This window comes from Myxine glutinosa, unplaced genomic scaffold (genome assembly GCF_964187855.1).
Source record: "Myxine glutinosa unplaced genomic scaffold, kmMyxGlut1.1 SCAFFOLD_574, whole genome shotgun sequence".
Lineage (NCBI taxonomy): Eukaryota > Metazoa > Chordata > Myxini > Myxiniformes > Myxinidae > Myxine > Myxine glutinosa.
The window spans coordinates 122,335-149,000 of record NW_027616671.1 but is presented as its reverse complement, the minus strand read 5'-3'; the positions used below and the strand labels follow the sequence as shown (position 1 = coordinate 149,000).

Here is a 26,666-nt window from a genome sequence, read left to right as displayed (position 1 = left end):
CCCCGCGTGAGTCTGTGTCTTCGTTTGTTCTGTCCTGGGTAGTAATTAAGCCTATTAGGTAAGCTAGTATTTTCCCTGTGTCTCTAAAAGCTTCTGTATATTATTTTATTATCTTTCCTTCTCCTTGGTTACTTTGAGCCTGTAAATAGTAATAAATAGTAATCGTATTTCAAACCTTTCTTTGCCTTCGTCTTCCTTTTCTTCACATCCGTGTCGTCTTAGTCTTTTCCCGATTGAATAGCGGTGACGCGATACGGCCAACGTTTTGGGTGAATCGGGTGAATCGGGTTTAGTCGGGGAACAACTGTTCGGCCGCGGTTATACCTCCGCGAACTTCCAGGCGGTCTCCTGAAGGGCGGAGCGCTGTTGTGCCGCGGACCAAGGAGCCGTGGAGTCGGGGATAAATTCACCCGGTACCCGCAGTGGTTGCCCGAAGACCAGCTCCACCGAGGACGCGCGCAGGTCGTCCTTGGGCGCCGTCCTGAGGCCCAGCAGGACCCAGGGGAGTCTGTCGACCCAGCCGCCGTCGCAGAGGCTGGCCCGGAGCGCGGCCTTCCTGGAGCGATGAAAGCGCTCGCACAGGCCATTGGCCTGGGGGTGGTCGGCCGTGGTGTGGTGTAGCTTCACCCCGAGAGCTCCGAGGTGAACTGGGGACCGCGGTCGGACAAGATGTCCGAGGGGGCACCGAACCGGGCAACCCATGTGGTGATAAAGGCTTGCGCCACCTCAGCCGCAGACGTCGCCGTCAATGGGACGGCCTCCGGCCACCGTGTGGTGCGGTCGACCATGGTGAGGAGGTGGGTGAACCCTTGCGAGGGGGGCAGAGGTCCCACCAAGTCGACGTGCACGTGGTCGAACCGCCGCTCGGGCACCGTAAACGGGGCCAACGGTGCCTGGGTGTGGCGGTGGACCTTTGCGCGCTGGCACGCGAGGCACGTCCTGGCCCAGTCGCGGACGTCCTTCCGGAGGCCATGCCAGACGAACTTTGCCCCGACGACTTTCTGGGATGCCCTCGTGCCAGGGTGGGACAGGCCGTGGATGGCGTTGAACACCGGGCGCTGCCAGCCAGCGGGCACGATGGGGCGAGGCCGGCTGAGGGAGACGTCGCATAGGAGGGCCGTGCCCGTGGCGTCGAATGGCACCTCGGTGACGCGGAGGCCCGTGACGGCGGCCCGCAAGGCCTGGACGCCGGGGTCGGCGGTCTGGGCCTCCGACATCCGGGCATAGTTGACCCCGAGGTGGACCACGTGCACGACGGACCGGGAAAGGCAATCCGCCACCGGGTTGTCCTAACCCGCCACGTGACGGATGTCCGTCGTGTACTCTGACACGGCAGAGAGGTGGCGCTGCTGCCGTGCCGACCATGGCTCGGCGACCTTGGCCATCGCGAACACAAGGGGCTTGTGGTCAACGAAGGCCGTGAACGGGCGGCCCTCCAGCAGATGGCGGAAGTGTCAGACAGCCAGGTGGAGTCCGAGCAACTCGCGGTCGAAGGTGCTGTACCGGCGTTCGTGCGGGCGAAGCTGCCGGCTGAAAAACGCCGGCGGTTGCCAAGCACCACGCACCAATTGCTCGTGCACCGCACCCACCGCGTAATCCGATGCGTCGGTGGTGAGGGCGATCGGTGCGTCGGGTGCCGGGTGCGCCAGCATGGTGGCGTCAGCCAGAGCCAGCTTTGCGCCCGCGAACGCCGTGGCCATCGGCTCCGACCATGCGATGTCACCTTTGCCCGGCTTGCCCCGGAGGGCCTCGTGCAAGGGGCGGAGGAGCTGGGCGACGTGGGGCAAGAAGCGGTGGTAAAAGTTTACCATGCCCAGGAACTCCTGGAGCCCCTTGATCGTGCGGGCCGTGGGAAATCCATGACCGCCTCCACCTTGGCCGGTAAAGGGACGGCCCCGTGCTCGGTGATGCGGTGCCCCAAGAAGTCGATGGTGGTGACACCGAAACGGCACTTGGCAGGGTTGATGATTAGGCCATGCTGGCCTAGGCGTTCAAAAAGCATGCGGAGGTGGAGCAGGTGCTCCTCCCGGGACGCGCTCGCGACTAGGATGTCGTCCAGGTAGACGAACAGGAAAGGTACGCGCAAGACGCTATCCATCAGCCGCTGGAACGCCTGAGCCACATTCTTCAACCCGAAGGGCATTCTCAGGAACTCGAAGAGGCCGAAAGGGGTGATGACGGCCGTCTTCGGGACGTCGTCCGGTTGGACGGGGACCTGATGGTAGCCCCGGATGAGGTCCACCTTCGAAAACACGGTCGTGTTGGCTAACCGGGCGGAAAAGTCCTGAATGTGTGGGACCGGGTTGCGGTCGGGGGTGGTAGCATCGTTGAGCCGGCGGTAGTCCCCGCACGGCCGCCATCCCCCGCCGGGCTTCGGCATGATGTGCAGCGGGGAAGCCCACACGCTGTTGGAGCGCCGCACGATCCCCAGCCGCTCCAGCGTGGCGAACTCCGCTTTCGCCACAGCGAGCTTCGTGGGCTCGAGTCGGCGTGCCCGGGCATAGACCGGCGGCCCGACCGTGGGGATGTGATGCTCCACCCCGTGCTTAACGGCCACCGCTGAAAAGGTGGGCCGCGTGAGGGCCGGGAAACTGGTGAGGAGGCGGGTAAAGTCGTCCGCTGCCAGAAACATACAAACCAAACTCGCTGGGACGGAACTGTCCAGCAAGCCGCTCGGTGAGCCGCTCAGTGAGCCGCTCAACGAGCTGCTCAGCGAACAAGCGAGCGAGCTAAAGGTTTCAGCCTGGACGAGCCGTCTGCGCTTTACGTCGACCAACAATCCGTGCGCACATAGGAAGTCCGCACCGAGCAATGCCATGGGCACGCTAGCGCTCACGAACGACCATTGAAAGCGCTGCCCTCCGAACCGCAGGGAGAGGCAGCGCTTCCCGGACGTGCGGATGGGTGTACCGTTGGCGGCAAGCAAAGTGGGGCCCCGGCCGGCGGTTCGCTTGTCGGACGTGTAGGCTGGGATGACGCTTACCTGCGCTCCTGTATCGCAGAGGAAACGGCACCCGGACAAGGTGTCCATGATAAAGAGGAGGCTGCCGGAATGGCCGACGCTCAGGGCCGCTACCGAGCGCCGGCTTGGTCGTTTCCCGACCTGCCAAATGAGCACGGCGGGCAACACTTCTTAGCCTTGTGGCCGAAACCTGGTGTGGAAATAGCACCAGGCTTGCGGCGGCGGTTTTCTCAGCGGCGGTGGTGGTGGTGGTGGTGGTCGGGGCGCGGCAGCGGCCACGAGGGATGCTGTAGCATCTGCCTCGGGAACCACGACGGCCGCACCGTAACTCGCCCGCATGTCGCAAGCCGCGAAGAACTTGTCGGCCTCTACGGCCAGGGTGCGGGGTTCCCTTATGTTGGAACCGGCCAGCGCGAGGCGTACTTGTAGAGGTAGCTGGTGTAGGAAAAGCGCCCGAAATAAAAAATCCGGGGCTTGGTCACCCAGCAGCGACAGCATATAATCCATCCGCACAGATGGTCGTTACCACAACTCGTAAATGGTTACCACAACATTTGGAATTAATGTCTTGGACTTGAAATGTTTGATAAACACTATTCTGTAAGAAGGTAATTACTTCAAGAGGTGGTGGAAGGCCATAACTATGGTAAAAAAAAATTTCCCGACGATTATGAATACAAACCCAATGAGACCCATTCCCATTATTATCTTCTAAATTCATAATAATATTCTTTGTATTTTTAGACAGCTTTGTTAATTAATCTCTCATACAAATAATTACATTATCAATTTTTAGGTTTTTACAAAATTTTGCAAGTTCTATACGTATTTGATGTTGTATTCTTTCCAAATTGTTTAAACCATTTATCCATTTATTTATAAGAAAGATATAATCCATTACCCCTTTTAGTTAGTTTTACACCTACCTGTGCGATAGAAGAAAGCATATCTCCAACTAACAATCTCGCTTTATCAAGTAGGCTTTCAAGCTTTTCAGCAAAATCTACAATTACACCACTTCCACTGATTTGTTTCTCCAACTCCTTATTAAGTCTTTCCAATTCTTTTTGAGATTTTAGTTGTGCCTTCCTTTCGTTAGCAGTTTTTACCGCTGCTGAAATACCCACCCGTCAAAGCCTCCGCCGCACTTAAACCGGCAAATAAAGGAATTAGAAATGGAAGAAATCCTCCTCTTGTGTCCTTTATTGAATATTTCTTCAACATAGGTTTTGATATTTTAAATGAAAGTGAACCAGCATCGTTCAAGGATTTCACCTGCTCTCTTGTGAGCAAAACATCAATTCTTATATCTCCTTTTCTCTGAATTGTTTTGACATTAATCAGACAAGGCTTTTGATTTTGAATACAAGTTGTTAATTTATCACGATTGATTTGATTAACATATATATCAATTGATACTTTACTCATTTATTTATTACTAGGGCATTGCCCGTACTATATCTATATCTAAAATTATATCCCCCCCCTCTATTTACATGAAATGGTTTGGTCCAAAGCGAACGGCTTGCGAATACGGTGACAATCCCCCCCCTCTATTTACATGAAATGGTTTGGTCCAAAGCGAACGGCTTCCGGAGTTTGGTAAAGAAATCGCCATCGCGTGCACAAACGCGCAGGAAAGCGAATGAATCGCAAATTAGTTTTAATTAGTTTTAAAACATAGTTTAACGCCAACATAGCGGCAACATAGTTTGCCAACGTGAAATAAATGAATACGCTCTCAAATGTGCCGTCCGAGGCAGCGTGTGTTCGGCACGTTCGGCACACGCGATAACTCGCTGCTCGCTGATTGGTTGAATCGTTTTTTGGACATAGCTCGGTAAGTACTTGTCCGATTAATTTCAAACCTTGAAAAGGCACATCCTCGGGTCCCCAGCAATATACCTGGCAAGTTTCAAGTATATCGGACCGGTAGTTGTCGAGAAACAGCGGTCACAGACAAACAAACGTACAAACAAACACACAGAGATTACTGGAATTATAGATAGATGAGAAAAAAAATCTATGTGATATTGGTCATAACACCATTATCTGTATTAATCTGCGATTCTGTTTCTTCCAAAAGCAAACAATATGCGTCAACTTCTTCACTCTCCCCTCTTTCAATGTATAGAGAAGTATCCACTCTATTAGACTTTATAGTTTCCTTTTGAGAACTCAAGTCAATTGCGTAGAGTGTATAAAGTTTTTGAAACGCAGTAATATCCAAAATGGGCTCTTGATTACCATTGCTTTCACACACCTTTTGGTAAGACTTGTAGGCTTCCGCATAATCATTTTTTCCCCAATCAATTTCCAATCTATCACGCGGGTAAAATATGCCATCAAGAGAAACCCGGAGTTGTTTCACCTTAGCATTATCACTCAGCGCATTATTCTTATCAGTCCCATCATTTCCATCTGGTTTCTCAAAAATGAGCCATAGGTATCGTGGCTTTCCTTCCAGAACACCTAAATTCCAAGTGTAGGTAGTGTGTTCCAGATTAACTTGTTGACATCTTCTTTTAAGGTATGATAAATTTCACGGTTTCTTTGAGTTAAGTCTTCTATTCAACATCTCTTCCCTTTTAAGATTAGGAGTATATTCACGAATATACCAACCAATTTCATTAATAACAAATTTATTATTATCACCAAAAGCACTAGCAGCCCCAAAAAGCCATCTATTTTCATTATCATTCCTTTGTAGTTGAAATCGAATTTTAAGTCCATACAAATCTTTATCATGATCACAAAATCCAAATATACCCTTAAGGGGAACTGCTACGGTAAAACTATTCTCTTCTTTTGTATCATCGTTATACAATTCCTTTCTTTGCTTATAACTGGGGTCTGCGGTTGTTCCCGTTGACATATCAGGAATAAAACCTTCAACAGCTCCTTTACCCATTCTATCGCTAAACGAATATAGTGTAAATTTCATCATTTCAGATGTAACAGAGACATAATCAGCCGCTTCAACCTCTTGCGTTTCAATATACAAACGGACACTATCAAACATTTTCCAGAAGAAATCATTTACGAGTGTACATTAGTGTTATTCGCAGAGTTAGTGAATTTAAATTTACACAGCAAGAAACTATCAGCTAGATTCAAGTAAATTTGTTGATTATTTATTTAAAAAACTTTTTGTTCCGTTTGAATTCCATTCTGTTCCTGTTACAGCATTTACCTTATAATAATCTTCTTTTTTATTAGAGTTTGAAATGATAATCGTATCATCCAAATCATAGATACTATCAATTGCTTCCATACTTTTTTATTTAGCAATATAAATATTTTAAACTTTTGAAACGCTGACCCAATTTTTTTTTTTCTCGTTCTTGTGGAGATAGTTGAGTTTTACCTTCCTTAATTTCTTTGATTGCTTGTAATTTATGAGACTCCTTTTGAGCGTATTTTATACCCTTTATAGCACCTGCTACATTTCCCACAACAGAAGCAGTTGAACCAATTAGGTCTTTATGTTTAAGAATAGTTGAACCAATACCCATTAGAGTATCAATTATCCCATCTCCTTTATTTCTATCCCATCTCCATCCCGTTGTCTCTTAGGTTTATAGTATCCTCTACCAAGAAACATACCTTCACCCTTATAGTATGGTGAAAGGTACATGCCTTCCCCATTCCCATTCCCATCCCCTGTAATTATTTTATATTGCCCCAACTCGTGTTTTCTCACAATAACCATTGTTTATTTATTAGAAAAAATTAAATTAACCGTTATTTATTTATTGAAAAACTTTCACGTAGGTGAGTTCTGATGGATATAATTTCATCATTGAAAGAAATCATACGATTATCTTGATCGGTTATCCTAAAATGTACTCTATAAATGGTTTTTCCTGACACAGGTAAATAGACGAGATTTTTTGGTTCCATATTGAATTGATAACCAATCGGGGTTGAGTAAGCGCTGAATGAAAATATTGGATTTGTTCTTATTCCGTCGTTATAAGCGCCATCAATCAAATCACAATGAATTAATACCGAATTTATACTGGAGGATATTTGAATGACAGTATCTCTGCAAAACGTCCCGTTATTCTCAATCTTTTTTGAAGAGAAACCCAATAGCTCTCTGAATGAATTATCAATTGTGAAATAAACTTTGTAATTAATTTTGAGTCTAATAGTTGATTTCGAAGTATGTTTTTGAATATCTATTTCAATATTTTTTGGTTCATCACCATTGTCTTTCATAAGGCGAGAAATTTCAGAAGATATTTGAGAAATCTCATAAGCTCTGGGTGAAACTGTTATAGTTTTATATCCACTTCCTGGATTATAACTAAACTTATCGTTTTTCTCTGTGACATTAAACAAGGTATTATAAGTTTCCATAGTGTTACATATCTATGTGAATTAATATTCAGATCTTGGCTTATCAATGTGTAGTCGAGTAAGGGTTGTTGTGGTTGGAGGGTCAGGAGCCTTTCTGGAAAAAGAGACAGGAAACGGAAGAGAAAAAGACACGAGGAAGAAAAGCGACGAGTCTTCTTCTTCCTCGCCCCGTTCGGACGAAAGGTGGGATAGACCTGGCGCTGCGTGAAAAAGCGGCGTTCAGAAGCCCGTCAGGCGAGAGGAGTTACCGGGACGTGTACCGACCCGGTGGAGACGTCGAGTTGACGTGGGGCTGTGCATCGACCCCGCGTCTGGCATCGTTCGCGGCACCGTCTAAAAAGATGCGTACGAGTCGCACGTTGGGGCCTACCGCGCCTGGCAAGCGGCGTGGGGCTTTTGGCTTGCTTTACCGCACCCGCTTCGCGTAGCCACGAGAGGCTGCAGCCGCGGGGCCTGGTACGATACCTGCCCGGTGGAGACGTCCACCCGGGGTTCGTTGAACCGCCCGAGTGCGGCGACGCCGACCAGCATCTCGGTCAGGAGGGACCCAGAGACATTGTGAGGGGCAGAGACCAAAAGGGGGTCGTGAGTACAGAAGTGGATACACATATATAAGATGGCCATCTTAATCCTATAGGGAATTGATTGTGAATTGTGAAGTGTTGATGGTTGTTTATGGTCGATTGCTCGGGGAGAATCTCCGTGGTTGTATCAGTTAAATTGTATGGTCATTGAAATATATTCTTGAACATCGTTGGTTGTGTCATTGAAATTGTATGATCATTCCCATTGAGATGTATCTTTGAACATCAGTTCCTCTTGGGTGGAAGTCATAGAGCTTGCGTTGCGAAAGCGCATATATATAATACTACTTTCTGGCGAAGGTCCTCTCACGGTCCGGGGGTCACCGAGACCAGGTATTCACCGAGGGGACCCCGTAACAGAATTGGGGGCTCGTCCAAATTACGATTTGCGGATTCGCAATTGGGTCTACGTCCGGGATCTAAAATTGTATTTGTATAAAATAATAAAATAATATTTTTATTAATTAAAATTTATAAATTAAGTATTAATTGGTAAATTTTTTGGGTGAAGGTTAACAGGTGTTAACAATAGTCACCATGGAGTTTGACGCACAGAACTTTGCGGTAACACCGAGTGAGGCACAGTTCCGAGCGTTACTAAAGTCGGACCTCTTGAAATTGGCCAAACATTTTAACGTGGAGGTCCGAACGAATTTGAGGAAGGCAGAGTTGCAGACCACGGTGATACAATCTATGGTGGGATTAGGAACATGGGACGAGTTAGCCTGGGAGTGGCTACCCGAAGAACCAGAAGACGTTGAGCTCCGGAAACTGGAGTTGCAATTACGGAGCCAGGAACGGATTAAAGAAGAAGAAAGGAAAGCAGAAAAGGAAAGAACAGAAGAAGAAAGGAAAGCAGAAAAGGAAAGAGCAGAAGAAGAAAGGAAAGCAGAAAAGGAAAGAGCAGAAGAAGAAAGGAAAGCAGAAGAGAGGAGAGAAGAGAGACAAGCAGAGGAAAGGAGAGGGGAACGAGAACTCCAGGAAAGGTTAGCAGAAGAAGAAAGGAAAGCAGAAGAGAGGAGAGAAGAGAAACAAGCAGAGGAAAGGAGAGTGGAACGAGAACTCCAGGAAAGGTTAGAAGGGAGAAAAGCAGAGGAGAGGAGAGCTGCAAGGGACCTCGAAGCGGAGGAGAGAAAAGCGGAAAGGGAATTAAAGGAACGTGACATGGAGCTTCAGCAAGAAATCAAATTCAAGGAGCTGGAGTTAATGAGAGAACGGGGAGAGGCACCACCCTTGCTGACGGGGTCGACACCTAACCAGAAAACCTGGGATGTGGGCAGACATGTGAGGCTGGTTCCACCGTTCAGTGAAAAGGAAGTCGCGAAATTTTTTCCACACTTTGAGAAAGTGGCTCGACAATTAAATTGGCCGGAGGAGGCCTGGACCATAACAGTAGGGAAGGCATTTCGTAGGCGTCGAGAGGTCTACAGGAGAGGACAACTGGGCGGTAGTTTTGGTGGTGGCCGCAGGCAATATTATTATGGAGGCTCCCTGAGTTACGGCCGCTCCCGAAGGAAGGATGGGCAAAGTAGTGGCCGAGAAGGAGACCGCTATTCATGGGACTACAGGGACAAGTGGTCCCACCCTAATTATTAGGGAAGTTCTGGGAAGCTGAAGCACTGAATGCGGCGGAGCCGCCGAGCCAAGATTCCTACACGGATTAACCGTGAACGCCGTTCCTAAAGGCGCCCGTGTAGAGAACTTTCCTGCACAGACTAACCGTGAACTCCACGTTCCTAAAGGCATCCATGTAGTGAATACTCAGCTTGGCCTCCCGGAAAAAGTGCTATCAAGTTGCTTAACTTTGGATCTTTGATCAACCCCTTAACCTTCATTCCCAAGAAACTGACAGTCAAAGTCAGAGGGTCAGGAGATGAAGTTTGGCTTGGCAGGAGTCCAACGGGAAATTGAACATGTAAAGGGCAGGGACAATGTCGCGGCTGGTGCTTTGTCCAGAGTGAATTACCTTGGAAAATCTCTGGGGGGTTTTGTGAAATATTGTTGCTTTATTTTTGAGTTGTGGTAATTGTTGCCCAGGGGAACTGATGATTTGGGGGTTGAGTTATCTGGTTTATTTATCCAAGTTGGCCGGCAACGAAAGTTTTCGCTGGGGTCAAACTTTCTTTCTTGAAGGGGGGGAGTGTTACATATCTATGTGAATTAATATTCAGATCTTGGCTTATCAATGTGTAGTCGAGTAAGGGTTGTTGTGGTTGGAGGGTCAGGAGCCTTTCTGGAAAAAGAGACAGGAAACGGAAGAGAAAAAGACACGAGGAAGAAAAGCGACGAGTCTTCTTCTTCCTCGCCCCGTTCGGACGAAAGGTGGGATAGACCTGGCGCTGCGTGAAAAAGCGGCGTTCAGAAGCCCGTCAGGCGAGAGGAGTTACCGGGACGTGTACCGACCCGGTGGAGACGTCGAGTTGACGTGGGGCTGTGCATCGACCCCGCGTCTGGCATCGTTCGCGGCACCGTCTAAAAAGACGCGTACGAGTCGCACGTTGGGGCCTACCGCGCCTGGCAAGCGGCGTGGGGCTTTTGGCTTGCTTTACCGCACCCGCTTCGCGTAGCCACGAGAGGCTGCAGCCGAGGGGCCTGGTACGATACCTGCCCGGTGGAGACGTCCACCCGGGGTTCGTTGAACCGTCCGAGTGCGGCGACGCCGACCAGCATCTCGGTCAGGAGGGACCCAGAGACATTGTGAGGGGCAGAGACCAAAAGGGGGTCGTGAGTACAGAAGTGGATACACATATATAAGATGGCCATCTTAATCCTATAGGGAATTGATTGTGAATTGTGAAGTGTTGATGGTTGTTTATGGTCGATTGCTCGGGGAGAATCTCCGTGGTTGTATCAGTTAAATTGTATGGTCATTGAAATATATTCTTGAACATCGTTGGTTGTGTCATTGAAATTGTATGATCATTCCCATTGAGATGTATCTTTGAACATCAGTTCCTCTTGGGTGGAAGTCATAGAGCTTGCGTTGCGAAAGCGCATATATATAATACTACTTTCTGGCGAAGGTCCTCTCACGGTCCGGGGGTCACCGAGACCAGGTATTCACCGAGGGGACCCCGTAACAATAGACAATAAAGATGCTTCATATTCTTTTGTGGGGTCAAGTTGTAGTGGGTAAGGGAATGAAGCTGTGTAAGCACTTGTCGTGAAATTAAAACTTAGGACTATGTTTCGCATTTTATATATGTGATAAAATATCTTTGTATTGACATTTATTATTTATTTTCTTATTCATCAACTAATCTAAAATGGCTGAGGCTTCATTAAAACAATTGTTGTTTCCAGCATTCTTACTACCTAACAGCAATAATAGCCTATTAAGTAATTGTGAAGGGTCATTTGGAAGAAAACTAACACCTGAACCAAGCTTACTTAAAGCATCAATAATATGTTTCTCCTCATTTTTCTTACCTTTACCAGCAACATAAACCCCATAATCAATCGAGTTTAGAAAATCAATATATGCTTTATCATCCTCATTTTCTGTGTTCAATGGTTCAGCAAAATAATATGAGTTAAGCCTAACTGTTGGATTAACTCGTTTTCCATCTTTTGTTGGAAGAAACATTGATCTTGGGGTTAATTTAACAGGGTGTTGAGCAGAACTCAAGAACCTCAATTCATCATTATATATCAATACCTTTTCATTAACAAGATGAAACATTGCTGGTTCTTATGTTGGTATGAGACCTGCTTTGGTTTTTGTATCCACTGAATATTCGTTGTTTGAAATGGCCTTCACAATGTAATGAGGAGGTTGATTTATCTTTTCTTGTTGTTGAAATAATCCTTCATCATCATGTTCTAATTCTCCAAGTTCTTGATCTGTCATTTGACTAAAATAATGTCACATTTGAAGTTTTTTCAAAGTATATTCTATTGCAGGAACTGTAGACGAAATCATTTTTTGTTCAGTTTTTAAAAGCGGTTTTAAAAAGTTCTCTTGTTTTCTTTCAAAGGCTTCTTCACCAGTTAGTTTTTGTCTCCGTTTCTTCTTTATCTCTTCCTGTTGCTTAACAACTTTTGAAACTAATTGTTGATGTTCCTTAAACTTTCTTGTTCTTTCTTCAGCATTCATTCATTTATAAAAATTTTAAAAATATCGTTTAGTATCTCATCTTCTTTAACAACAATATATTTATATTTTCCCGCCATATGTTTCATATACCCCTCAAATTCCTTTTTACTACATAATGTAGAACAATTATCTCTCCAAAAATTATTTATATCGATTAATTTAAAATTGAATAAAATAAAAGAATTTAGAATTGAATAAAATAAAAGTATTAGCATTGATTCTTATTGAGCGACGAGGGAGTTGAAAGTATGATTGACTGAGATACAGTGCATTCAGAAAGTATTCAGACCCCTTCACTTTTTTCACATTTTGTTATGTTCCAGCCTTATGCTGAAATCGTTTAAATTCATTTTTTCCCTCATCAATCTACACTCAATACCCCGTAATGACAAAGAGAAAACAGGATTTTAGAAAGTTTTGCAAATTTATTAAAAAGAAAAAATTGAAATATCACATTTACATAAGTATTAATACCCTTTGCTATGACACTTGAAATTTAGCTCGGGTGCCTCCCATTTCTCTTGATCATCTTTGAAATGTTTCCACACCTTGATTGGAGTCCAACTGTGGTAAATTCAATTGATTGGACATGATTTGGTAAGGCACACACCTGTCTATATAAGGTCTCACAGCTGACAATGCATATCAGAGCAAAAACCAAGCCATGAGGTTGAAGGAACTGCCTGCAGAGCTCAGAGACAGGATTGTGTCGAGGCACAGATCTGGGGAAGCCTACAAAAAAAAATTCTGCTGCATTGAAGGTTCCCAAGAGCAGAGTGGCCTCCATAATTCTTAAATGGAAGAAGTTTGGAACAACCAGGACTCTTCCTAGAGCTGGCCGCCCGGCCAAACTGAGCAATCGGGGGAGAATTGCCTTGATAAGAGAGGTGACCAAGAACCCGATGGTCACGCTGGCTGAGCTCCAGAGATCCTGTGTGGAGATGGGAGAAACTTCCAGAAGGACAACCATCACTGCAACACTCCACCGATCTGGGCTTTATGGCAGAGTGGCCAGACGGAAGCCTCTCCTCAGTGAAAGACACATGAAAGCCCACAGAATCTTGTTTCTCACAGTCTGAGAGTCCTTTAGGTGCTTTTTTGCAAACTCCAAGCGGGCTTTCATGTGTCTGTCAGAGGAGAGGCTTCCAGAAGAGGTGAGCAAGAAAGCTCTTGGGGCTTTTGATGATAAGAGGTTTATTTTAGGAAATGGAATTGATAGTGTCCCTTATGGATTTTGTGTTACGATAAATAAAAATTAAACGAATAAATAAAATGAGTTATTGCCTCAAGTGTAAAAAGAAAACGGATTCTAAAAATATCTCATGTTAAAAATAAAAATAATCGAGTTTATGAAAAAGGAGTATGTTTAGTATGTGGCTCTAAAAAGTGCCAATTCATTTCTAAGAATAAAATTGGGGGAGATATACAAAAGTTTTTGTCAGGGAGTAAACTTACAACAACTGGAATTCCAGGGGAATTGCACCTTCCTGGATATTCTTTCTGTGGTCCAGGGACAAACTTGGATAAAAGATTAGATGAGGCTGACAATCCCAAACCTTGGTCTAAACCTCTAAATAGGGTTGATGAAGTGTGTATGAAGCATGATATTGCTTATGGGAATACCACTACATTGACTGAAAAACATAAAGCCGACAGAGAAATGTTGTATAATCTGTCTTTGATACAAAATCCAACGTTGAGAGAGAAAGTTGATGTTTTTTGTGAAAAAATTGATAAGTGCTAAATTGAAACTTGCTCTTGGTTACCCGGGTGTTTCACCATGGACAGAGCCCTCAAAAAACTATTAAGCTCTAATGATGTCATCAAGACTGAGGAGCTTTTGGCTGATGAATTGCATAAACCTATAATCACAAAGTTTAAAAGAAGGAAGGTTTATTCCAAAGGTGGTCCAGTTTACATCTGGTCCACTGATTTAATTCTACTAAATAATGATAAGGGATACAAGTATGCTTTAACCGTTATTGATTTGAGGAGTAGATTTGCATGGGTTGTTCCCCTGAAAAACAAAAGGGGTGATACTCTTATGTTAGCTTTCAGTGGAATATTTAGTAAAAGCAAAAGAAAACCAAAGAAGTTATGGACTGATGAGAGAACAGAGTTTTATAACAAAATATTTATGAAATTTCTTCAGGATAATGGTATTACATTATACAGCACTTTTAATGAAGGAAAAGCAGTTGTTATTGAGCGTTTTAATCGCACTTTGAAAGAGAGATTATATAAAAAATTTACACAAGTCGGTTCTCAACAATGGGTAGCTTTAATTCAGGGTATTGTAGATAATTACAATAATACAGTTCATTCATCAACAAAATCAAAACCATCAGAAACAGTTACATAATTAGAATATGAAAAACAAATTAATTTGAGAAAGCCCAAGTTTAAAGTTGGTAGTATTGTAAGAATATATAGATGGAAAAGTCATTTTGAGAAAAGTTATACAAAGAGATGGACTAATGAACTTTTTAAAATCGTTGATGTAATGGATACAGTTCCTTGGACTTATAAATTATATGATACTAGCAGAAGTACCCCGGCATTGCCGGGCGGGGAGGGGAGGGGAGGGGAGAAGAGGGGGGGAGGGGAGAAGAGGGGGAGGGGGAAGGGGAGAGGTGGAGAAGAGGGGGAGGGAGAGAGGGGAGAAGAGGGGGGATGGGGAGGGGGAGGGGTGGGATGGATGGGAGGGGGAGGGGAGGGGCGGGAGGGGGAGGGGGAGAGGGAGGGGGGATGGGAGGGGGGAGGGTGAGGGAGGGGAGGGTGAGGGATGGGAGGGGGAGGGATGGGAGGGGGAGGGAGGAGGGGCGAAGGGGAGGATGAGGGCTGGGAGGGGGGCAGGGGTAGGGGGGAGGGTGGAGGGAGGGAGAGGGGATGGGGGAGGGGAGGGGGGAGGGGAAGGGGGGAGGGGAAGGGGGAGGGGGGAGGGGCGAGATGGAGGGGGGAGAGGGAGAGGGAGGGGGGAGGGGCGAGAGGGAGGGGGGAGGGGCGAGAGGGAGGGGGAGGGGGGAGGGGCGAGAGGGAGGGGAGGGGGAGGGGAGGGTGAGGGGTGGGAAGGGTGAGGAGGGAGGGAGAGGGGAGGGGGCAGGGGGAGGGGGAGGGGAGGGGGAGGGGGAGGGGGGAGGGTGAGGGGGGAGGGCGAGAGGGGGAGGGGAGGGGGAGGGGGGAGGGCGAGAGGGAGGGGGGAGGGCGAGAGGGAGGGAGGAGGGCGAGAGGGAGGGGAGGGGAGGGGGAGGGGAGAAGGGGTAGGGTGGGGGGGAGAAGGGGTAGGGTGGGGGGGAGAAGGGGTGGGGGGAGGGAGGGGGAGGGAGGGGGAGGAGGGAGGGGGAGGACGGAGGGGGAAAGGAGGGGGAGGACGGAGGGGGAAAGGAGGGGGAGGACGGAGGGGGAAAGGAGGGGGAGGACGGATGGGGGAGGGTGAAGGGGGAGGGCCAGTCAACAATGACGTTGCAGTTCTCATGGTCGGAGAGAAGCACAACAATCGCGACATCGTCCTGCATCTTCGAAAGAGCACGAAGCGGATTTTGGAGACTCACTGATCCTGTGACCCACGTCCTCCAGTACCGGCGTTGCCGGGTGGGGGAAGGGAAGCCCGCACATTCCCAACCCGTAAATTCGCCCTCTCGACTCAAGCTCGTATTCGATTCGTATTCGAAATCGAAAGGGGAAATCCTTCGTATTCGAATTCGTAAACACGAAATATGAATTAAAATTTAATTCATATCGCACAAAATCGACACAAAACACGGTCGCATAAAGGTGAAAAACGCAATGGCTTTTCGCCCTGAATTACGTGCAAACGTGTGACGTGTGACGGGATGGAACATCACGTGATCGCTCTGAGCGAATCAGCGAGCTGCTCGCACTGGCTGAGATTAGCGGGTACTTCGCTGAAATGCACTGAGGTAAATATGAATAAAAAATATGGATCTCGTCAAATATTGTTTTGGCCATGTTCGTCCCAGGCTCAATGGCCATGTCTATGCCAAATATCAAGCACGTGAGCCTCTCCGTTTCGGAGTCTATCGGTAACATTACACACACACACACAAACTGTGTTTTATATATATAGACTAGCAACGATACCCCGCCCTATGTGCGAGGCCAAATTGGGAAGATTGGGAAGACCAAACAAAAAGGCAAAATATCAGAAATTGAAGGCTTTTTTTTTATTTTAAACGATTCATATAAACATCCGTTGAATCATATCACACGCAAATCATCAAAATCTAAACAGTACATGGCGCCCATTTTGAAAAAAGATTGAATTCTGCAAAACGGAAGCTGCCGCTACACATCTTTCTCAGTCGCACGTTTATGTGAGAAGAGTGCGCGCCGAATCTGTAACATTGAAGTACCCGCTACACCTGTTTCTCAGTCGCTTTGCACACGCTGCCGTGTTACTTTGGAGCCGCACGTTTATATAGGAAGAGTTCGTCAGGAGTCGATCTACTCTCACCTGGTACGTAGAATTTCAACAAAAGCCACATCACTGTTCATATTGGTAAATATTATTCCATCGTGTTTGGAAAAACTGGAAAATTGGAAAATTTGGAAAAATTGGAAAAACAATATAGCCTATTTTACTCCAGGGGGTCCTAGGATTACCCACCCAAAATATCGTTGTGATCGGTTCAGTCGTTTTTGCGGTACCTTAAAATGGACAGACGGACAGACATTTGGTGAATTATAGTAAGATGAAAGGGGAAGAAATCTTGGGTTCATTTTATTCACAGGAATTACAAAAGACACAAATAAGCAGATAATGCTCATGAAAGCAATGGGTTGGCATTTCACAATCCTCTACTATACAACGCGTGTAGATTTATTATATTTTTTTATATATAGAGTATAAATTATTAATAAATGATTACACAACCATTTTTTCTATAATGTAGTTTTAAAACAAATGACCAATGGAAGAAGAAATTTTTCCAAGATTTGGCATTTGGGAAACGGGGGTTAATATTTAATCGTAAAGGAAAATAAATTATATTAATTACTAATGGGGAATTCGTCATTCTGAAAAAAAACTTTCAATGGAAGATAAATTAATCATTTGAAAAGTTATTCTGGGGGGAAACTAAATATTTTCAACTAGAACAGGAAATTAAAGCCTATAAGAAAAATATTACCAGAAAATATAAAATTAAAAGGTTTTTTTAATTTTATTCGTACTTTGAATATTTAAACCATCCAAAATTTAGAAGTAATATATAATACATTACTCATTATACTTCTCCTGAACACCGATGTTCTGTCAATAGCCGAAATAGGTCTAACTAATTTTCAGATATCAATGTATCAATCCCGGTGTGTACCCCGGTTTAGAATAGGTACACTGTATCCCTGCACATCGTAAGAGGCGACTAAGGGTTGGCGTCAGGAAGGGCATCCGGCCATAAAAACATTGCCTCAAACAGGGAACCATGATTGTCATGGGGCCCGCAAGGCTAACCCCCACTCTAGCAGGAGAAATGGCCTTGAAACGATCATTCATTCATTCATTCATTCATTCAATGGTTAAATAATACTTAGATCTATAATTATCGACACACGCGGCGTGAGTGGGGAGGACATGGGGAAATAAAATAAAATATTATTTAAATAAACACAACAATTAAATAAAATGTGTATTGATATTATTAGCATCAATAATAAAATTATTAAAAACTTTAAAACTGAGTATGATACATTTAATACCAAACTAAAAACTATTTAAAATGTAACTATTAAATATAATAAAACTACTAAAAATATTCGGAAAAATATTAGGCAAGCTAAAACATTGTTACATATTATCAAATGCGAGAAATTATTATACATTATGGATACCGGGTTTCTTATTCAAGAATAAAAGAAAATTTTACATCAATCCATATCGCTATCAGAAAATGATAATCCTATTCTGGAAAAAAAAGAAAATAATTACAAATAATTTTTTACTCATCAGCAAATAAATTATGCTTGTAAAATCATGGAATATTTATATCCCATATAATGACGTGCAGTTTAATATCATTTGTACAAATTATAACAACACGGATATAAATAATTTTGAAATAAACGAAACAACCATTAAAATATGTTTAATGTGTTACACCCAACAAATGAATATAGATACCAGTATGACCCATAAAGATTATACGAGGGTAAACGTAACAGGAAAGTTTATTTATAATCGAGTTTCTCATTTTCAAGACTGTATAGCCCAACATCAAGGAAAACAATATTGTAAAATACCCGATAAGGTTTATCAGGTGTTAAATGAGAAATTTAACACGTATAGACTTTAGATAAATGATAAAGAAGATAATGTAAAATACTCAAAAATTACCAAAGCACATATCATGATGTTTTTAAATGAATTAAAATATACAAAATATTATGATAGTGTTAATTTAATATATATAACGTTAACGAAAAAGAAATTAGATAATATTTCTCATTTAGAGTATGATTTGGTTAAAGATTTTAAACAATTATTAAAATTATATGATGAAAAACATGGTAAAAATAAAGTTGAAAAATTAGATAGGAAAAAATTTATGAATATACAGTATTTATTATTTCAATTGTTATGTAAACATAATCATAAATGTAATATTGAAGATTTTACAATTCTTAAAATGGTCCAAAGAAAACAATTTCACGATAAAATATGTATGGGTTTATTTAATATATTGGGTTGGCAATTTACACCCACATTTTTAGAAGGTTAAGGAGAAATGGGAGAAAAAAATTGTGGAAATTATATAATTGAAAAATGAACCATGTTGAACCATAGTGGATAAATTATCGTTTGAAAAGCAATATTTTATATTATTTAATTTATATTATTCATCTATAGTTGACATAATATAAATTTTTACAATACCGATATTACTATTACAATATAATAATATAGGTTTGGGTTGATTATTTTCATCTAATTCGGTATATACAGCGATAGGCTTATTAGATATCGAGCCAATTTTTCCGATACGAGTAAATTGTTCGGATTTGAAATAATGATGATAAGTTAATCTAGCGTGATCCATAGGTGGATCTCCTATTTCCTTACACATTTAATCACATGTTTCATCACACTTTGTTTTATCACTCGTTTTATCTGTCTTATTTGTTTTATCATAATCGTTATCATCTTCATCGTTATCATCATCGTCTGTTTTATAATAAACAACTTTCTTTGAAATATGTATTATTTCGAATATAAAATAAAGAATATTTTTAGTGCGTTTTATTTCAATGATAGGGTCCTTAAACGAACGACAAAGCATATGAAAATTTATCATTGAAATAAGAACTGGATTAGACTTATAATCTTGAATAGGGGTCGGTATGATATTTTGAATAGATTCGGTATTAATTTTTATTCATGTATTGGAATTATCCACCAATGAAGTAATATCGATAATGAATTCAAAGGGGGTTTCCATTTTAAAAACAATCTCGGTCTTGTTCTTTATGAATTTAAAAAAGTGATTAATATGTGAGCCTAATCCTATATGAATTGCTTCTGAATGATTATACTTATATGTTTCAAAATATTCAGCATATAATTCGATTTTAATTAACGTATTTTGTGTGGTGTATTTTTCAAGGTATAAACCCTTATCATTAATGGTAAAACAAACTGTAGTCATATTATGATATAGTACTTCAAATAGAGCTTTAAATTTATTTGAATGTTTTGATCGCGCATAAAAAAGCATTATTTTGTTATTATCAAAAGTTTCTTTAAATTAAAAATTAGATAAAATAAATATTAAATATTAAAATGTATAAAATGTGAAATTGAATGTGTAATGTAAATATATAAAATTGATTTTAGTATAAAGAATAATTTATATTCTGTAAAGAGAAATGAATACAACATATTGTGATGTTTGGCTGGAGGAGATGGAGGAGGAAAAGGAGAACAAGGAGAATGAGGAAAGGGAGAACAAGGAGAATGAGGAAAGGCAAGTGGAGAAAGAAGCGATTCGTAAAAGATTAGGTGTATTCTGGGAAAGAACTTGGGATCAACGCACTGAGGAGGAAAATAAAGAATATACCATGCTATTGAGAAGATATGAAAAGCAGCTACATAGAGCTTACAGAATTTGAGCTTAATAAAAAATTAAAAATAAAATAATTAAATAAAAACAATTTAGCAATAAAATAAAAAACTAAAACATAATTCACAAATTATATATTTCTCAAAATAATTGGAAATAAAATAAAAAATCTGGTGGTTTGCAGAAGTTATAGCAGCCATTTAAATTCGAGACTGCGGACGAGGCACTGGTATGCCTCACTGATTTCATTTTCAATATGTGCACAATAAAAGCCTATAAGAAGCCTACGTGTGTTGATTTTGATCTTGTGATATCCGTGTTCACTTATTAAAGTGTTGCAATAAATGTATTTATAATTATGTGTGTCAATATGCCACTATGAAATAATAAGTTGTCGAAAGAGTTGTCGAAAATATTAGTCGTAGAAAAAAATAATTGTGTAACGGGGCAAGGAGAAATGGACAATGTGTTTGGGGAATGTGCTTGTGCAACGGGGCAAATGGGTTTATATTTCAAAGTTGTTACAGGTTTTTATTTAAAAACAGCATTTGCTCCACTGTGCTTGGTTTCAGGCGGTTTCTCCTCTTGCTCACCATTTCTCCAGCCTTTGAGAAGATCCTCTCGCATGGCACAGAGGATGCTGGTGTGCAGAGGTATTGTGTAGCCAACTGGAACAGGTGGGGATGGATCGCCTTGTGGGTGAGCCAGTACTCCAGTGGATCCTCTGACCTTACCAGGTGTGGGTCTTTTAAATACCTAGATAGAAAGATACTTGTATTCATCCGAGACGGGAATATCGTTGTCATTTAATTAAATTCATTATCATTCAGCAGCAGACAGTAACATAGAATATACCTCTGGACCTCCACGGTGGCATTGGCAGTTGTACTGGACACCCACTGTTGTGCACCCACATGGCAATCCAGCAGGCCCCAGAGGTTTTCGTCTTGTCGCTCAGCTGAGGTCCCTAGTGTTGCTGCTGACTCTTGGGGTGCAACTTCTGTTGCCTCAGGCCCAATGAGGTTGGCACACTCACTTGTCAACCTTTTTACTTCTGCCTGGGGACGTGCTGGATTACAGAAGGCCAGTTCCTTAAATCTAAGATCCAGCAAGATTGCCAAAGAGAGGGCAGTAATACCCTCCACTACAGATAATTTGTCCTGTAAATAGTTTTTAAGGCTATTGGCCTGTTTGGCACCAATTTCATGGGCCATCCGAGTACATTAGCACCCACTACGCTGTGTTTCAGCATTTTGATGAGTGGGATGACCTTTGACCTGGACACCCTTTTTTCTAAAGATAGCTCCACAGTAGCCTGGTGGAATGGCCTTAAAACTCCAACGCACTGGTGGATTGTCTCATACTCCTCAGCAGTGAAAGGCGTGAGATCAGTGCTCAGAGTGGTGAGAGCTGCTCCCAGTGCTTCTCTCTGCTCATACAATCTTTGCAGCATGACTTAAGCACTAGTCCACCTGGTGTCAACTTCCTGAATAAGCTTCATCTGTGGCCTCCCCATCTGTGCCTGCACACTTGACAGCCTCTCTTTGGATGTAGTGCCTGACCTAATAATAATGTAACAATGAAATAACAGTGAAATATATGTAAAAGAAAACATGAATACAAAGAAAATGGCAAGATAGCAACAATACAATACCCGAAGTGCCCCACAATTGTGCATGCTCTAGTGCGGATGTCCGCAAGCTCTGGGGTTTGCCCAAGTGACCTTTTCAGCACCAAGTTTAGGACATGGGCAAAACAGGAGATGTGGCACAGACTCAGCTGGGTTGCACAGGCGATCATGTTTGAAGCACTGTCGGTGACCAGGCCTCTCACCTTGCTTTTAATGTCCCACTGTGCCATTAGGGTGTCCGTAGCCTCAGCTAGGTGTGCTGCTGTGTGGGTTTGGGAAAACGTTTTTACCCCCAAAAGAACAGTGGACAGCTTCACCTCCTCTGTGATGTAGTGGCAGATCACAGTGATGTAAGCGTCCGTGTTTATGGATGTCTACATGTCAGCCATTAGGCTATCCATTAGGCTAATAATAATAAAACTAACAAATACAATAGGGTGCCTTTGCACCTTTGGTGCTTGGCACCCAAATAACCTTGGGCGACAGCAGCACCTCCAGCGTTGCCTCAATAATTGGCTTCGGGTGCGGCCGGATTATCAGGATGTTTTGCTCGAAGGTGCCTCAACATTGACGAGGTGTTGTTGGTGTACGACAATTGTTGAGGACACTGCAAGCACCGAACCTTAAAATAATGACACCGATTAAAATATACTATTGTGGCGGACACAAAAGCACTGACGTGGTGACATCACCCCGCACACCAAGTGGGGATGGGCCACGCCAGGGAGAGAGGCGTGGCCTCACGATATACACGGGGCGCACAGCCCTGAGCAGCTTAGTGCTGCAGTTTGAGTACTTTCAATAAAGACTCTTTTATGAACCGCGTTGTCCGCTTGCTCCTTGCGTAAGCATTAGCGCGCGCAGCATCGCGCTTCATATGGTGACCTCGACGTTGGATCTGCCGTAGCGATCCTTCCGAACACGACGCCATTGCAATGGCAAACGACAAGGCAATGTCGATTAAACTTCCCGAATTTTGGGAGGCCCAGGCCGAAGTCTGGTTCGTCCAAGCCGAAGCCCAATTTCAGCTTCGGCGCCTCACCGGCGACGACACTCGCTACTGCCACGTCGTCGCCTCCCTCGGGCCCGGCACGGCCGCTCGAGTTGTGTCCATCCTTCGCCACCCACCGGACGGCCACAAGTACGAGGCACTCAAGCGGCTACTCCTAGCCACGTTCGGCCTCACGGACGACGCACGGGCCGACCGCGTCCTGGATCTCCCCGAGCTCGGCGACACGCGCCCGTCGGTCCGAATGGACCATATGCTGTCACTGTTGGGCGACGAAGCCCCCGGTTCTCTATTCCGGGCGCTTTTCCGTCGCCAACTTCCAGCGCAGGTTCGCCTCGCGTTGGCCAGGACCGTGCTAACGGAACCCCGAGCATTGGCAGCCGAGGCGGACAGGTACTTCGCGGCTTCGGATACGCGGGCGAGAGTCGGTGCGGCCGTCACGGACCTCGAGGCTGATGCTGCTGATGATGCTGATGATGCTGATCCACAGCATCAGCTTACACAGCATACGCAGCATGCTGATACGCACCTCGTGACCGCCGCCACGCCCCGCCCACCGCCGCGGCGAAAACCGCCACCGCGGGGAAAACCGCCAACTCCACCGGCCTGGCAGAGCCAGCCACACTCCTCCAGCTCCACCACCTGGTGCTGGTTCCACGCCAAGTTTGGCCACGAGGCTCGGCAATGTCATCCGCCATGCTCCTTCAACAGGTCGGGAAACGCCCGGGCCGGCGCTCAATAGTGGCGATGAGCGCCGGCCGTTCGAGCAGCCTGCTGTTCATAACGGACACCTTATCCGGGCGCCGTTACCTGTGCGACACGGGAGCGCAGGTGAGTGTCGTTCCCGCCGGTACGTCAGACAAGCACGCCGCGGGCGGGGGCCCCGCGCTGCTTGCCACGAACGGGACGCCCATCCGTACGTTCGGAAAACGCTGCCTCTCTCTGCGGTTCGGAGGGCAGGTTTTCCGATGGACGTTCGTCACCGCCGACGTGCCCATGGCACTGCTTGGCGCGGATTTCCTGTGCGCTAATGGGCTCCTGGTCGACCTAAAGCGCAGACGTCTTGTCCAGGCCGAGACGTTCAGCTCGCTCGCTTGTGCGCTGCCCAGCTCGTCGAGCAGCTCAACGAGCTGCTTGCCAAGCGGCTTGCCGAACGGTTTGGTTCCGGCCACGTTGATCTGTACGCTTCCGGCAGCGGACGCATTCACCCGCCTCCTCGCCGGCTTCCCGGCCCTCACGCGGCCCACCTTCTAGGCGGGGGCCGTCAAGCACAGGGTGGCCCATCACATCCCCACCGTCGGGCCACCGGTCTACGCCCGGGCACGCCGCCTCGAGCCGACGAAGCTGGCGGTGGCAAAAGCGGTGTTCGCTACCCTGGAGCGACTCGGCATCGTTCGGCGCTCAGAGAGCGCTTGGGCGTCGCCGCTGCACATCGTGCCGAAGCCCGGCGGGGGATGGCGACCGTGCGGGGACTATCGCCGTCTCAATGACGCCACCACTCCCGACCGCTACCCCGTCCCCCACATTCAGGACTTTTCCGCCCGTTTGGCGGGCATGTCCTTCTTCTCGAAGGTGGACCTCATACGCGGCTACCATCAGGTCCCCGTCAGGCCGGAGGACGTCCCGAAGACGGCGGTCATCACGCCATTCGGACTCTTCGAGTTCCTGCGGATGCCCTTCGGTCTGAAGAATGCGGCTCAGGCGTTCCAGCGAGTGATGGACAGCGTCCTGCGCGACTTGGATTTTGTCTACGTCTACCTGGACGATATCCTCGTCGCCAGCGCGTCCCGCAAAGAGCACCTACGCCACCTCCGCACGCTCTTCGAACGCCTGGGCCAGCAGGGCCTGATTGTGAACCCCGCAAAGTGCCGGTTCGGCGCCGCCGTAATCGATTTTCTGGGGAACCGTGTCACCAGGCACGGAGCCGTCCCCCTGCCGGCCAAGGTGGAGGCGGTGAAGGGGTTTCCGCGCCCCCGCATGATCAGAGGGCTGCAGGAGTTCCTGGGCATGGTGAACTTTTACCATCGGTTCCTGCCCCGTATCGCCCAGCTCCTGCGCCCCATGCACGAAGCTCTCCGAGGTAAGCCGGGCAAAGGCGACGTTACCTGGACCGAGCAGATGGACACGGCGTTCACGGGCGCGAAGCTCGCCTTGGCTAACGCCACCATGCTCGCGCACCCGGCGCCCGATGCACCGATCGCCCTCACCACCGACGCCTCGGACTACGCGGTGGGCGCGGTGCACGAGCAATGGGTGCGTGGAGCTTGGCAACCGCTGGCGTTCTTTAGCCAGCAGCTTCGCCCGCCGAACGCCGTTACAGTACCTTCAACCGCGAGTTGCTCGGGCTTCACTTGGCGGTCAGGCACTTCCGCCATCTGCTCGAGGGCCGTGCGTTCACGGCCTTCGTCGACCACAAGCCGCTGATCTTCGCGATGGGCAAGGTCACCGAGCCGTGGTCGGCCCGGCAGCAGCGTCACCTCTTGGCCGTGTCCGAGTACACGACGGACATTCGGCACGTCGCGGGGAAGGACAACCCGGTGGCGGATTGCCTTTCCCGGGCCGTCGCCCACGCATTCCACCTCGGCATCGACTATGCCCGGATGGCAGCGGACCAGGCTGCTGACCCCGACGTCCAGGCCTTGCGGACCGCCGTCACGGGCCTCCGCGTCACTGAGGTGCCATTCGACGGCGCGGGCGCGACCCTCTTGTGCGACGTCTCCCTCGGGCGTCCTCGCCCCATCGTGCCCGCGGGCTGGCAGCGCCAGGTGTTTGACGCCATCCACGGCCTGTCCCACCCGGGCGCGAGGGCCTCCCAAAGGTTGATCGCCGACAAGTTTGTCTGGCATGGCCTCCGGAAGGCCGTCCGCGGCTGGGCCAGGACGTGCCTCGCGTGCTAGCGCGCCAAGGTGCACCGGCACACCCAGGCCCCGTTGGCCCCGTTCACGGTGCCGGAACGCCGGTTTGACCACGTCCACGTGGACCTGGTGGGACCTCTGCCCCCCTCGCGGGGTTTCACCCACGTCCTCACCATGGTGGACCGCACCACCCGGTGGCCGGAGGCCGTGCCCTTGGCGTCGACGACGGCGGCGGATGTCGCGCAGGCTTTCATCGCCACCTGGGTCGCCCGGTTCGGCGCCCCCTCAGACATCTCGTCCGACCGCGGCCCCCAGTTCACCTCGGAGCTCTGGGGGGCGGTCGCGCAGGGGCTCGGGGTCCGGCTACACCGAACCACGGCCTACCACCCCCAGGCTAACGGCCTGTGTGAGCGATTTCACCGCTCATTGAAGGCCGTGCTCCGGGCCACCCTCCGCGACGGCGGCTGGGTCGACAGGCTCCCCTGGGTCCTGCTGGGCCTCCGGACGGCGCCCAAGGAGGACCTGCGCGCATCCGCGGCGGAGTTGGTCTTCGGGCAACCGCTGCGGGTGCCGGGTGAGTTCCTCCCCGACTCCACGGCACCATGGTCCGCGGCACAGCATCGCTCTGCTCTGCAAGAGACCGCCCAGAGGTTCGCCCCGGTGCCAACGGCATGCCACGGGCACCCACCGACGCACGTCGCCCCGGAGCTTTGCACGGCGGAGTACGTCTTCGTCCGCCACGATGCCCATCGGACACCACTGCGGCCCCCGTACGACGGGCCTTTCCGCGTGCTGGAGACCGGGGCGAAGCACTTCACCCTGGACATCGGCGGTACTCCTGACCGCGTTTCTGTAGACCGCCTCAAGCCGGCCCACCTCGACGTGGACCATCCACCGCCAGTGGCCCGACCCCCGCGTCGGGGCCGCCCCCCTGCGGGCGGACCCCCGGCACCGCCCAGCCCCGCCGCCACGCCGCCCCCCGGTCCTGCAGCCGGAGGCATCCCAGATGGCATCCCTGCATCCCAGACGCCGCCAGTCGCCAGGGGGCGCTTCGGCCGGGTCATCCGTTTGCCCCGCAAACTGACCCTTC

General features: G+C 47.2%; 1 protein-coding gene across 1 annotated transcript in view; it reads right to left on the bottom strand.

The window, feature by feature from the left end:
* The window catches only part of LOC144889018 (uncharacterized), a 59,770-nt gene extending 37,828 nt beyond the window's left edge, over nucleotides 1-21,942 (bottom strand). The window contains exons 1-3 of the mRNA XM_078768830.1: nucleotides 21,737-21,942; nucleotides 20,938-21,180; nucleotides 20,676-20,838 (exon numbers count right to left, since the gene is read on the bottom strand). Coding sequence (XP_078624956.1) covers nucleotides 20,676-20,838; nucleotides 20,938-21,180; nucleotides 21,737-21,942 — 612 coding nt within the window. The remainder of the gene's footprint in view (nucleotides 1-20,675; nucleotides 20,839-20,937; nucleotides 21,181-21,736) is intronic.
* Between the last annotated feature and the right edge of the window lie 4,724 nt (nucleotides 21,943-26,666).